Below are 15,000 nucleotides of genomic sequence, written 5' to 3'. Positions count from 1 at the left end.
AAAAACAGTGTGTTTTAATCAATAATTTGGTGACGTGAATATATTTAGTATAGTTTTATTTTAAAATGCTAACTTTTTTTTGTTTCCCAATTTGTATTCATAAGAAATTCACTGAGGAGGACGGTCCTCCCCTTCCTCCTCTGAGGAGCCTCCACTGACCAATGTTTATCATATATCCTGATGCCTAGCCACCTTACCCCTCTACATATCTAACCCTACCAATTCAGTATCCATATTGTAAATATGGTATTGGAACTGACTGTGGAACTGACCCTGTATATACTTCCTTCCTTGTGTTATTATTTATATTTCTCGTGTGTTTTTTGTTGTAAATGTTTTTATAGTACTACTGATATTGATTATTGCGTTATTGGGAATGAGCAAGGAAGAAAAAGAACAAGGTGACAATACAACTTCAAAGTCAACAATCTGTGTTTCTATCACTCCTGTGCTTACTGAAGAAGAGCAGCAGAGTGTCTTTCAACAACAGCTGCTAAAAGATTAATGTTGTCATTCCAAAAGACTGTCAGGAAGCATCCTGAGCCATAAATCTCTCTTTTAGAAACATATCCTTGTATTATTGATGGCTTGTTAATAAATGGAAGAAGGGCGGAGAGAGAGAGGCTGATAGGATATGACTGGGTGTGTCCATGTCCCAAATAAGACCCTAGTCCATATATAGTTCACTACTTTAGACCAGAGCCCCTTTTAGAACCCTATTCCCTATATAGTGCACTACTTTAGACCAGAGCCCCTTATAGAACCCTATTCCCTATATAGTGCACTACTTTAGACCAGAGCCCCTTATAGAACCCTATTCCCTATATAGTGCACTACTTTAGACCAGAGCCCAATGGAACCCTATTCCCTATATAGTGCACTACTTTAGACCAGAACCCAATGGAGCCCTATTCCCTATATAGTGCACAACTTTGGCCCAGAGCCCAATAACACCCTTGTCCCTATATAGTGAACTACTTTTGACCAGAGCCCGATGGGCCTTAAGATGCCATTTGGGACACGCCCACTATCTGTCTGCAAGGTTAGGCTTTACTAGGAGTGTCCTGTCGTCTATCAGCTTGTAGACTTGTAGACTAAACTCTATCTCAGCCCATGTACATGTATTTTGACTGTGTACATATGTTCAAGGAAGCCTCTACCGACAGTGTAAGGAATGTACAGGACAGTAGAAATAAAACAAAATGTACACTAAAGAGCTTTACTTCTTTCTGTTTTACTATTTTCTACATTGTCGAATAATAGTGAAGACATTCAAACTATGAAATAACACACATGGAATCAAATTCAAAATCAAATCAAATGTATTTATATAGCCCTTCGTACATCAGCTGATATCTCAAAGTGCTGTACAGAAACCCAGCCTAAACCCCCAAACAGCAAGTAATGCAGGTGTAGAAGCACGGTGGACACTCCTGTATTAACCAACACAGTTTCATAATTTTGATGTCTTCACTGTTATTCTACAATGTAGCAAATAGTACAAAATAAAGAAAAACCTTTGAATGAGTAGGTGTGTCTAAACTTTTGACTGGTTGTGTATGTTGCCTTATATGTGTATATGCAGCTCAGGGCCCGCTGATACAACGGTATTCTATGTGACGTTTGGAGAGTTGGACAATGGTCAATCTCTTCCCAAAATAACGGACGGTCTGGAATCTGGCTGTACTTCTCTGATTTACCAATAGAGGGTAGAAGAAACAGAACTGATGTCAGGCATATGGAATGGAATGCTCCCCTGATTCTCTAGGGTTCTAGAATTCTGTGGCTGTTGTTGTTGTTGAAGTGGAATTTGATTACAGAGAGATGGGGACTATGGTGTGGGAGATAACAGAGAGATGGGGAATATGGTGTGGGAGATAACAGAGAGATGGGGAATATGGTGTGGGAGATTACAGAGAGATGGGGACTATGGTGTGGGAGATAACAGAGAGATGGGGACTATGGTGTGGGAGATAACAGAGAGATGGGGACTATGGTGTGGGAGATAACAGAGAGATGGGGACTATGGTGTGGGAGATAACAGAGAGATGGGGTCTATGGTGTGGGAGATTACAGAGAGATGGGGAATATGGTGTGGGAGATTACAGAGAGATGGGGAATATGGTGTGGGAGATTACAGAGAGATGGGGAATATGGTGTGGGAGATTACAGAGAGATGGGGAATATGGTGTGGGAGATTACAGAGAGATGGGGAATATGGTGTGGGAGATTACAGAGAGATGGGGAATATGGTGTGGGAGATTAAAGTGAGATGGGGAATATGGTGTGGGAGATAAAGAGAGATGGGGAATATAGTGTGGGAGATTACAGAGAGATGGGGAATATGGTGTGGGAGATTACAGAGAGATGGGGAATATGGTGTGGGAGATTACAGAGAGATGGGGAATATGGTGTGGGATTTTACAGAGAGATGGGGAATATGGTGTGGGAGATTAAAGTGAGATGGGGAATATGGTGTGGGGGATTAAAGCGAGATGGGGAATATGGTGTGGGAGATAACAGAGAGATGGGGAATATAGTGTGGGAGATTACAGAGAGATGGGGAATATGGTGTGGGAGATTACAGAGAGATGGGGAATATGGTGTGGGAGATTACAGAGAGATGGGGAATATGGTGTGGGAGATTACAGAGAGATGGGGAATATGGTGTGGGAGATTACAGAGAAATTGGGAATATGGTGTGGGAGATTAAAGCGAGATGGGGAATATGGTGTGGGAGATTAAAGCGAGATTGGGAATATGGTGTGGGAGATTACAGAGAGATAACACCAAGAGCTTGTTATGAGGGAAACTGAGACAAAAACAGCAGGGAGCTGGAAATTGTGTTGGATACAAACAGAACAGATCTCACTGTGGTGTTGGATATACACAGAACAGATCTCCTTCTCTGTGGTGTTGGATATACACAGTATAGATCTCCTTCTCTGTCTCACCTGCAGTCTAGCTTCTCCAGTTCAAAGTGGGGGTTGAAGTTGAGGACGATACGCTGGGAAGGTTCTGGGGCGGTGACGACCCAGCGACAGCTCTGATGAGGGGGATACTCCAGAGGGTACCCTGGGGTGGTGATGTACCCGGCGTTGCTGGCATCAAAATGTCCGCCACACGCCTCACCTATAGGACAGACAACACAGGAGTTTTCAGTCAGAACGTGAGGACAGACAACACAGAGGTTTTCAGTCAGAACGTGAGGACAGACAACACAGAAGTTTTCAGTCAGAAAGTGAGGACAGACAACACAGAAGTTTTCAGTCAGAAAGTGAGATAATAACACCTTATCTAGTTTAGTCTTTGGTAAAGTTCTGGGTCTACTAATGTCTGTGGGAAGAGACTATACGTCCTCATCCCAAAACCGAAGGGCCCTGACAGTGTCATACTTCCTGGATTTGACAAAAGGAAACTCAGCTATTCGGGAACGGAGAACAGCTTGAATATCACCACGACATCTACCGCTGTTGAACGATCCTCCCTACCAAATCTATGGCGGCACGTTGAGGGTTACACTGTCCACACTGTATTCTCACTGTGCTGTAGCAGACCACTCAGTAAACCTAAAGGACACACAGGATCACAGTAGTGCACTCTCTCTGCCTGTCTTTTGTATAATAACCTCACTGTCGGTAGTGGAACACTGAGACAGGAAGTGACAGACAAGCTGTCTCTGTGTTAGAGGTCAGGGATCGGGTTAACGCTGTGAGTTAGATGGAGAGGCTCACAAAGCATCCGTTCTGACCCGACACACAAACACACACTAGTCCACCCCCCCACACACACACACACACACACACACACAGTCCACCCCCCCCACACACACACACAAAACACACTCACACTCACATACACTAGTCCACCCCCCACACACACACACACAAACACCCTCACACTCACACACACTAGTCCACCCCCCACACAAACACACTCACACACACTAGTCCACCCCCCCACACACACACACACACACAAACACACTCACACACACTGGTCCCCCCACACACACACACACACACAAACACACTCACACTCACACACACTAGTCCACCCCCCACACAAACACACTCACACACACTAGTCCACCCCCCACACACACACACACACAAACACACTCACACTCACACACACTAGTCCACCCCCCACACACACACACACACACACACACAAACACACTCACACACACTAGTCCACCCCCCCACACACACACACACACACAAACACACTCACACACACTAGTCCACCCCCCCCACACATACACACACACAAACACACTCACACACACTAGTCCACCCCCCCACACACACACACACACTCACACACACTAGTCCACCCCCTACACACACACACACAAACACACTCACACTCACACTCTCTAGTCCCCCGCCCCCCACACACACACAGGAAGCTTCAAGACAGGGTGTTATCTCTCTTCTCTGTGTATTATATGATGAGTAAGCCCCTCAGCTGTCAACCACAGTCACTTTTCACTTTCAATTACTTCACCAAAACAGAGATGTGTTAGAGAGGCAGGAAGGAAGACAACAGCAGAGTAGACAACATGGTCCACAAGACAACAGCAGAGTAGACAACATGGTCCACAAGACAACAGCAGAGTAGACAACATGGTCCACAAGACAATAGCAGAGTAGACAACATGGTCCACAAGACAACAGCAGAGTAGACAACATGGTCCACAAGACAACAGCAGAGTAGACAACATGGTCCACAAGACAACAGCAGAGTAGACAACATGGTCCACAAGACAACAGCAGAGTAGACAACATGGTCCACAAGACAACAGCAGAGTAGACAACATGGTCCACAAGACAACAGCAGAGTAGACAACATGGTCCACAAGACAACAGCAGAGTAGACAACATGGTCCACAAGACAACAGCAGAGTAGACAACATGGTCCACAAGACAACAGCAGAGTAGACAACATGGTCCACAAGACAACAGCAGAGTAGACAACATGGTCCACAAGACAACAGCAGAGTAGACAACATGGTCCACAAGACAACAGCAGAGTAGACAACATGGTCCACAAGACAACAGCAGAGTAGACAACATGGTCCACAAGACAACAGCAGAGTAGACAACATGGTCCACAAGACAACAGCAGAGTAGACAACATGGTCCACAAGACAACAGCAGAGTAGACAACATGGTCCACAAGACAACAGCAGAGTAGACAACATGGTCCACAAGACAACAGCAGAGTCGACAACATGGTCCACAAGACAACAGCAGAGTAGACAACATGGTCCACAAGACAACAGCAGAGTAGACAACATGGTCCACAAGACAACATCAGAGTAGACAACATGGTCCACAAGACAACAGCAGAGTAGACAACATGGTCCACAAGACAACAGCAGAGTAGAATAGAGTAAAATAGAGTAGAATAGAGTAGACTAGACTAGAGTAGACCAAAGTAGACTAGACTAGAGTAAAATAGAGTAGAATAGGGGAGACTAGACTAGACTAGAGTAGAGTAGAATAGACTAGAGTAGACTAGAATAAAGTAGAATAAACTAGACCGAGACTAGAGTAGACTAGAGTAGAGTAGACTAGAATAGAGTAGAATAGAGGAGACTAGAGTAAAATAGAGTAGAATATAGTAGACTAGACTAGAGTAGAACAGACTAGACTAGAGGAGACTAGACTAGAGTAGACTAGACTATAATAGAGCAGACTAGAATAAAGTAGAATAGACTAGACCCAGACTAGAGTAGACTACAGTAGAGTAGAGTAGAGTAGAGTAGAGTAGAGTAGAGTAGAGTAGAGTAGAACAGACTAGACTAGAGTAGAATAGAGTAGAGTAGAATAGAATAGAGTAGAACAAACTAGAGTAGAGAATAATGGAATAGAGTAGAATAGACTAGACTTGAGTAGAATAGACTAGAGTAGAACAGACTAGACTAGAGTAGAACAGACTAGACTAGAGTAGAATAGACTAGAGTAGACTAGAGTAGACTAGACTAGAGTAGAATAGACTAGACTAGAGTAGAATAGACTTGACTAGAGTAGACTAGAGTAGACTAGACTAAAGTAGAATAGATTAGACTAGAGTAGAATAGACTTGACTAGAGTAGAGTAGACTAGACTAAAGTAGAATAGATTAGACTAGAGTAGAATAGACTTGACTAGAGTAGAGTAGACTAGACTAAAGTAGAATAGATTAGACTAGAGTAGAGTAGAGTAGACTAAAGTAGAATAGATTAGACTAGAGTAGAATAGACTTGACTAGAGTAGAGTAGACTAGACTAAAGTAGAATAGATTAGACTAGAGTAGAATAGACTTGACTAGAGTAGACTAGACTAGACTAAAGTAGAATAGATTAGACTAGAGTAGAGTAGACTAAAGTAGAATAGATTAGACTAGAGTAGAGTAGACTAAAGTAGAATAGATTAGACTAGAGTAGAGTAGACTAGACTAGACTAGACTAGACTAGAGTAGAGTAGAGTAGAGTAGACTAGACTAGACTAAAGTAGAATAGATTAGACTAGAGTAGAATAGACTTGACTAGAGTAGAATAGACTAGACTAAAGTAGAATAGATTAGACTAGAGTAGAGTAGACTAAAGTAGAATAGATTAGACTAGAGTAGAGTAGAGTAGAGTAGAGTAGAGTAGACTAGACTAAAGTAGAATAGATTAGACTAGAGTAGAGTAGACTAGAGTATTTTTTTTATTTGACCAGGTAAGTTGACTGAGAACACATTCTCATTTACAGCAACGACCTGGAGAATAGTCACAGGGGAGAGGGGGGTGAATGAGACAAACGTAAACTGGGGATGATTAGGTGGCCATGATGGTTTGAGGGCCAGATTGGGAATTTAGCCAGGACACCAGGGTTAACACCCCTTACTCTTACAATAAGTGCCATGGGATCTTTAATGATCTCAGAGAGTCAGGACACGCATTTAAAGTCCCATCCGAAAGACAGCACCCTACACAGGGTAGTGTCCCCAATCACTGCCCTGGGATATTATTTAGACCAGAGTAAAGAGTGCCTCCTACTGGCCCTCTAACACCACTTCCAGCAGCATCTGGTCTCCCATCCAGGGACCAACAAGGACCAACCCTGTTTAGCTTCAGAAGCAAGTCAACAGTGGGATGCAGGGTGGTATGCTGCTACTCTAGTACACTAGAGTAGACATGCATAGAGTAGAGTGCAGTGGAGTAGAGTAGACTAGAGTAGAGTAGAGTAGAGTAAGGTAGAGTAGAGTGCAGTAGAGTAGAGTAGAGTAAGGTAGAGTAGAGTGCAGTAGAGTAGAGTAGAGTAGAGTAGAGTAGAGTAGAGTAGAGTAGAGTAGAGTAGAGTAGAGTAGAGTAGAATAGAGTAGAGTAGAATAGAATAGAGTAGAGTAGAGTAGAGTGCAGTAGAGTAGAGTGCAGTAGATAAGAGTAGAGTAGAGTAGAGTAGAGTAGAGTAGAGTAGAGTAGAGTAGAGTAGAGCAGAGTAGACTAGAGCAGAGTAGAGTAGAGTAGAGTAGAGTGCAGTACAGTGGAGAAGAGTACATTACAGTACAGTAGAGTACAGTAGAGTAGAGTACATTAGAGTTGAGCAGAGCAGAGTAGAGTACTGTAGAGTATAATAGAGCAGAGTACAGCAAAGTACAGTAGAGTCGAGTAGGGCAGAGTACAGAAGATTACAGTAGAGTAGAGTAGAGTACAGTATAGTAGAGTACAGAATAGTACAGTAGAGTAGACTAGACTAGACTAGACTAGAGCAGAGTAGAGTAGACTAGAGCAGAGCAGAGTAGAGTAGAGTAGAGTTGAGTAGACTAGAATAGAGTAGAGTAGAGAAGAGTGGAGTAGAGTAGAGTAGACTAGAGTAGAGTAGAGAAGAGTAGAGTAGAGTAGAGTAGACTAGAGTAGAGTAGATTTGAGTAGACTAGAATAGAGTAGAGTAGAGTACAGTACAGTACAGTAGAGTAGAGTAGAGTAGAGTAGAGTACAGTAGAGTAGAGTGAAGTAGAGTAGAGTTTAGTAGAGTAGAGTATAGAATAGTAGAGTAGAGTACAGTAGAGTAGAGCATAGTATAGCATAGTATAGTATAGTACAGTAGAGTGAAGTAGAGTAGAGTAGAGTATAGTACAGTAGAGTAGAGTACAGTACAGTAGAGAAGAGTACAGTAGAGAAGAGTCCAGTAGAGTAGAGTAGAGTGCAGTAGAGTAGAGTACAGTAGAGTATAGTACAGTAGAGTAGAGTTGAGTATAGTAGAGTAGAGTGAAGTAGAGTAGAGTAGAGTAGAGTACAGTAGAGTAGAGTACAGTAGAGCAGAGTAGAGTATAGTATAGCATATTATAGTATAGTATAGTACAGTAGAGTAGAGTTGAGCAGAGTAGACGACAGTAGTTTTGAGTAGAGTATAGTACAGTACAGTAGAGTAGAGTTCAGTGGAGAAGATCAGAGTTGAGCAGAACAGAGCAGAATGTACCAGAGCAGAATATAGTACACTAGAGTAGAGTGTACTGTTATACACTACAACACTACTGTGTTTTATATGGACAACCTATGTTGACTGCAGCACAGGCAAGTGTAACGGAATGAAAGACAGAACACACACACACACTACAGTACAAACACACGTTGTAGTTGGTGTCTCTCCAGCCCCATGGTCCCAGCAGGAGGTTCTGGAAGGCCTTCAAACAGACAAGTTTGATTGACTGTTTGAGGACTGCTTGTGTGGCTGTCTTTCTCACACACACACACACACACACACACACACACACACACACACACACACACACACACATACACACACACACACACACACACACACACACACACACACACACACACACACACACACACACACACACACACACACACACACACACACACACACACACACACACACACACACACACACACACACACACACACACACACACACACACACACACACACACACACACACACACACACACACACACACTGTGGCTGGCTTCCACCACAATATCTGTGAACAATCACATCTCAACATCTGCTCTATACCAGCCAGTTCATCTTTCCTGGAACACAGTGAACCTTATGGGTCACATCCCCTTCACTCTTCACCATCGTTACATCTTCTGCATACTAGAAAGGAACACTAGATCACTGGAACACTAGTTCTAGAACACTACACCACTACTAGAACACTAGATTACTGGAACACTAGTTCTAGAACACTACAACCACGACTAGAACACTAGATTACTGGAACACTAGTTCTAGAACACTACACCACTACTAGAACACTAGATTACTGGAACACTAGTTCTAGAACACTACAACCATGACTAGAACACTAGATTACTGGAACACTAGTTCTAGAACACTACACCACTACTAGAACACTAGATTACTGGAACACTAGTTCTAGAACACTACAACCATGACTAGAACACTAGATTACTGGAACACTAGTTCTAGAACACTACAACCACTACTAGAACACTAGATTACTGGAACACTAGTTCTAGAACACTACACCACTACTAGAACACTAGATTACTGGAACACTAGTTCTAGAACACTACAACCACTACTAGAACACTAGATTACTGGAACACTAGTTCTAGAACACTACAACCACTACTAGAACACTAGATTACTGGAACACTAGTTCTAGAACACTACACCACTACTAGAACACTAGATTACTGGAACACTAGTTCTAGAACACTACAACCATGACTAGAACACTAGATTACTGGAACACTAGTTATAGAACACTAGAACACTAGATTACAGTAACACTAGTTCTAGAACACTAGAACACTTACTGGAACACTAGTTCTAGAACACTACAACACTACTAGAACACTAGATTATTGGAACACTAGTTCTAGAACACTACAACCACTACTAGAACACTAGATTACTGGAACACTAGTTCTAGAACACTACACCACTACTAGAACACTAGATTATGGAACACTGTTCTAGAACACTACACCACTACTAGAACACTAGATTATTGGAACACTAGTTCTAGAACACTACAACCACTACTAGAACACTAGATTACTGGAACACTAGTTCTAGAACACTACAACCACTACTAGAACACTAGATTACTGGACCACTAGTTCTAGAACACTACACCACTACTATAACACTAGATTACTGGAACACTAGTTATAGAACACTAGATTACTGGAACACTAGTTCTAGAACACTACACCACTACTAGAACACTAGATTATTGGAACACTAGTTCTAGAACACTACAACCACTACTAGAACACTAGATTACTGGAACACTAGTTCTAGAACACTACAACCACTACTAGAACACTAGATTACTGGACCACTAGTTCTAGAACACTACACCACTACTATAACACTAAATTACTGGAACACTAGTTATAGAACACTAGATTACTGGAACACTAGTTCTAGAACACTACAACCACTACTAGAACACTAGATTACTGGACCACTAGTTCTAGAACACTACACCACTACTATAACACTAGATTACTGGAACACTAGTTATAGAACACTAGATTATTGGAACACTAGTTCTAGAACACTACAACACTACTAGAACTCAGCCAGGTTCAACACAGACCTGGTATCATTCAAACACTGTCTGCCTGCACACTGCATGACTTAATGCCCACTGCTGTGAATCGCCCCCTGCCTGTCCTCTTCAATGTGTCAGATATTGAAAAGGAACAATAAGAACCAGATGCCTCAACTGTGATAGACTTTGAAGTGTTGACATTTCCACAGCTACTATATCTTAAAAGGCATGTTTCATGTACTGCGGTCTCTTCTCCGTTGCTCTTCGATGGCCCGTAACTTATTCACTACCAAATATAGGCCCACAGTACACTGACAAACACACACACACACACATACACACACACACGCACGCACACACACGCACACACACACACGCACACGCGCACGCACACACACACACACACACACACACATACACACACACACACACACACACGCACACACACACACACGCACACACACACACGCAAACACACGCACGCACACGCACACACACACACGCACGCACACACACGCATACACACACGCATACACACACACACACACGTAGCACACATTGCAAGTGTAAAGGATGTGAAACGGCTAGCTTAGTTAGCGGTGCGGGCTAAATAGCTTTTCAATCGGTGACGTCACTTGTTCTGAGACCTTGAAGTAGTAGTTCCCCTTGCTCTGCAAGGGCCGCGGCCTTTTGTGGAGCGATGGGTAACGATGCTTCGTGGGTGACTGTTGTTGATGTGTGCAGAGGGTCCCTGGTTCACGCCCGGGTGGGGGCGAGGGGACGGTCTAAAGTTATACTGTTACACAGGTACATCTTCTTTCTTCCATAAGAGGAAAACAATAAAATATTTTCATCATTGCTCCCATCCTCATGTTCCCTCCTAGTGTCTGTTATCATTTCCCCCATCCTCAAGTTCCCTCCTAGTGTCTGTTATCATTTCTCCCATCCTCAAGTTCCCTCGTAGTGTCTGTTATCATTTCTCCCATCCTCAAGTTCCCTCGTAGTGTCTGTTATCATTTCCCCCATCCTCATGTTCCCTCCTAGTGTCTGTTATCATTTCCCCCATCCTCAAGTTCCCTCCTAGTGTCTGTTATCATTTCCCCCATCCTCAAGTTCCCTCCTAGTGTCTGTTATCATTTCTCCCATCCTCAAGTTCCCTCCTAGTGTCTGTTATCATTTCTCCCATCCTCAAGTTCCCTCCTAGTGTCTGTTATCATTTCTCCCATCCTCATGTTCCCTCCTAGTGTCTGTTATCATTTCTCCCATCCTCAAGTTCCCTCCTAGTGTTTGTTATTATTTCTCCCATCCTCAAGTTCCCTCCTAGTGTCTGTTATCATTTCCCCCATCCTCAAGTTCCCTCCTAGTGTCTGTTATCATTTATCCCATCCTCAAGTTCCCTCCTAGTGTCTGTTATCATTTCCCCCATCCTCAAGTTCCCTCCTAGTGTCTGTTATCATTTCTCCCATCCTCATGTTCCCTCCTAGTGTCTGTTATCATTTTTCCCATCCTCAAGTTCCCTCCTAGTGTCTGTTATCATTTCTCCCATCCTCAAGTTCCCTCCTAGTGTCTGTTATCATTTCTCCCATCCTCAAGTTCCCTCCTAGTGTCTGTTATCATTTCTCCCATCCCCAAGTTCCCGCAAAACACCAATCTCAAAGTAAACAGTGAAGAGGCGACTCCGGGATGCTTGGCCTTCTAGGCAGAGCTGCAAAGAAAAAGCCATAGCTCTGACTGGCCAATAAAAGAAAAGATTTAGATGGGCAAAAGAACACAGACACTGGACAGAGGAACTCTGCCTAGAAGTCCAGTATCCCAGAGTCGCCTCTTCACTGTTGACGTTGAGACTGGTGTTTTGCGGGTACTATTTAATGAAGCTGCCAGTTGAGGACTTGTGAGGCGTCTGTTTCTCAAACACTCTAATGTACTTGTCCTCTTGCTCAGTTGTAGTGGGGGCTGTAGTGGGGGGCTGTCGTGAGGGCTGAGAGAGAAGAGGAGACAGGAAGAGGCTGGCTGCCGAGCAGAGCAGAGCGAAGAGAAAGAGTGCTTCAGTGTCTGTGCTTTTCGAGGAGTCTATCCCTCTCCCCACTCTGACGCACGCTGCCACACGCTATCACACAAACACACTCACAGTCAATGGGGGCACAGGGTGGGAGGAGGGGAGAGGGGAGGAGACATCAACCCTGTTTGCATTCCTCTCTCATTCTCTTTATTTCACACCCAGTCAAAGATACACAGTTAGATTATTCACACAGTCAGAGATACACAGTTAGATTATTCACACAGTCAGAGATACACAGTCAGATTATTCACACAGTCAGAGATACACAGTTAGATTATTCACACAGTCAGAGATACACAGTTAGATTATTCACACAGAGATACACAGTTAGATTATTCACACAGTCAGAGATACACAGTTAGATTATTCACACAGAGATACACAGTTAGATTATTCACACAGTCAGAGATACACAGTTAGATTATTCACACAGTCAGAGATACACAGTTAGATTATTCACACAGAGATACACAGTTAGATTATTCACACAGTCAGAGATACACAGTTAGATTATTCACACGGTCAGAGATACACAGTTAGATTATTCACACAGAGATACACAGTTAGATTATTCACATAGATTATTCGCTCCGTAGTGTAGGTGATAACTTGTCCTGTAACTAAACTCTGTGTGACACCCAAAGCATCACACGATGACCAGACACCCAAAGCATCACACGATGACCAGACACCCAAAGCATCACACGATGACCAGACACCCAAAGCATCACACGATGACCAGTCACCCAAAGCATCACATGATGACCAGTCACCCAAAGCATCACATGACCATGCTGTCTTCCTATGTCAGATCTATCAAAGTGATCAATTTCTGCATCACAACGGTTCACGACACATCCATTATCACTGAAAATTAGATGTTTAGAATGATCCGCAATGTTTTTTCCTCTCTATCAGTATGGCTCTGTGTCTACCTGACAGACAGACTGCCTGCCTGACAGACAGACTGCCTACCTGACAGACAGACTGCCTACCTGACAGACAGACTGCCTACCTGACAGACTGCGTACCTGACAGACAGACTGCCTGCCTGCCTGATACATGGGAGAGTATATCTGTTTATCAGAGACAAACAGGGTTCTTAGTATAGAGAGAGACAGACAGGGAGTTTAGTGGAGAGAGAGACAGACAGGGAGTTTAGTGGAGAGAGAGACAGACAGGGAGCTTAGTGGAGAGAGAGACAGACAGGGAGCTTAGTGGAGAGAGAGAGACAGACAGGGAGCTTAGTGGAGAGAGAGACAGACAGGGAGCTTAGTGGAGAGAGAGACAGGCAGGGAGCTTAGTGGAGAGAGAGACAGGCAGGGAGCATAGTGGAGAGAGAGAGAGACAGGGAGCTTAGTGGAGAGAGAGACAGACAGGGAGCTTAGTGGAGAGAGACAGATGGGGAGTTTAGTGGAGAGAGAGACAGGCAGGGAGCATAGTGGAGAGAGACAGACAGGAGACAGATGGGGAGTTTAGTGGAGAGAGAGACAGGCAGGGAGGGAGACAATGAGCCTCCCAGCCCTCTGAGTCTCTCCTCCCAGCCCTCTGAGTCTCTCCTCCCAGCCCTCTGAGTCAAGCCCTCTGAGTCTCTCCTCCCAGCCCTCTGAGTCTCTCCTCCCAGCCCTCTGAGTCTCCTCCCAGCCCAGCCCTACCAAGCCCTCTGAGTCTCTCCTCCCAGCCCTCTGAGTCTCTCCTCTGAATCCAGCCCTCTGAGTCTCTCCTCCCAGCCCTCTGAGTCTCTCCTCCCCTAGCCCTCTGAGTCTCTCCTCCCAGCCCTCTGAATCTGAGTCTCCTCCCAGCCCTCTGAGTCTCTCCTCCCAGCCCTCTGAGTCTCTCCTCCCAGCCCTCTGAGTCAAGCCCTCTGAGTCTCTCCTCCCAGCCCTCTGAGTCTCTCCTACCAAGCCCTCTCCCAGCCCTCTGAGTCTCTCCTCCCAGCCCTCTGAGTCTCTCCTCCCAGCCCTCCTCCCAGCCCTCTGAGTCTCTCCTCCCAGCCCTCTGAGTCTCTCCTCCAGCCCTCAGCCCTCTGAGTCTCTCCTCCCAGCCCTCTGAGAGCTCTCCTCCCAGCCCTCTGAGTCTCTCCTCCCAGCCCTCCCAGCCCTCTGAGTCTCTCCTCCCAGCCCTCTGAGTCTCTCCTCCCAGCCCTCTGAGTCTCTCCTCCCAGCCCTCTGAGTCTCTCCTCCCAGCCCTCTGAGTCTCTCCTCCCAGCCCTCTGAGTCTCTCCTCCCAGTCCCTCCAAGCCCTCTGAGTCTCTCCTCCCAGCCCCCCTCTCCCAGCCCTCTGAGTCTCTCCTCCCAGCCCTCTGAGTCTCTCCTCCCAGCCCTCTGAGTCTCCTCCCAGCCCTCCCCTACAGCCCTCTGAGTCTCTCCTCCCAGCCCTCTGAGTCTCTCCTCCCAGCCCTCTGAG

At 44.8% G+C, this 15,000-nt stretch overlaps 1 protein-coding gene across 3 annotated transcripts in view; it reads right to left on the bottom strand.

Annotated features, from left to right (window-relative positions):
- The window catches only part of nrp2b (neuropilin 2b), a 232,944-nt gene that overhangs the window by 182,224 nt on the left and 35,720 nt on the right, over positions 1 to 15,000 (bottom strand). For all 3 annotated transcript variants that reach the window (XM_042306811.1, XM_042306812.1, XM_042306813.1), the window contains exon 2: positions 2,955 to 3,132. In XM_042306811.1, coding sequence (XP_042162745.1) covers positions 2,955 to 3,132 — 178 coding nt within the window. The remainder of the gene's footprint in view (positions 1 to 2,954; positions 3,133 to 15,000) is intronic.

This window comes from Oncorhynchus tshawytscha, linkage group LG26 (assembly GCF_018296145.1).
Source record: "Oncorhynchus tshawytscha isolate Ot180627B linkage group LG26, Otsh_v2.0, whole genome shotgun sequence".
Classification (NCBI taxonomy): Eukaryota; Metazoa; Chordata; class Actinopteri; order Salmoniformes; family Salmonidae; genus Oncorhynchus; species Oncorhynchus tshawytscha.
Note: the sequence above shows the minus strand (reverse complement) of the source record. Positions and strands in the feature narration are given on the sequence as shown.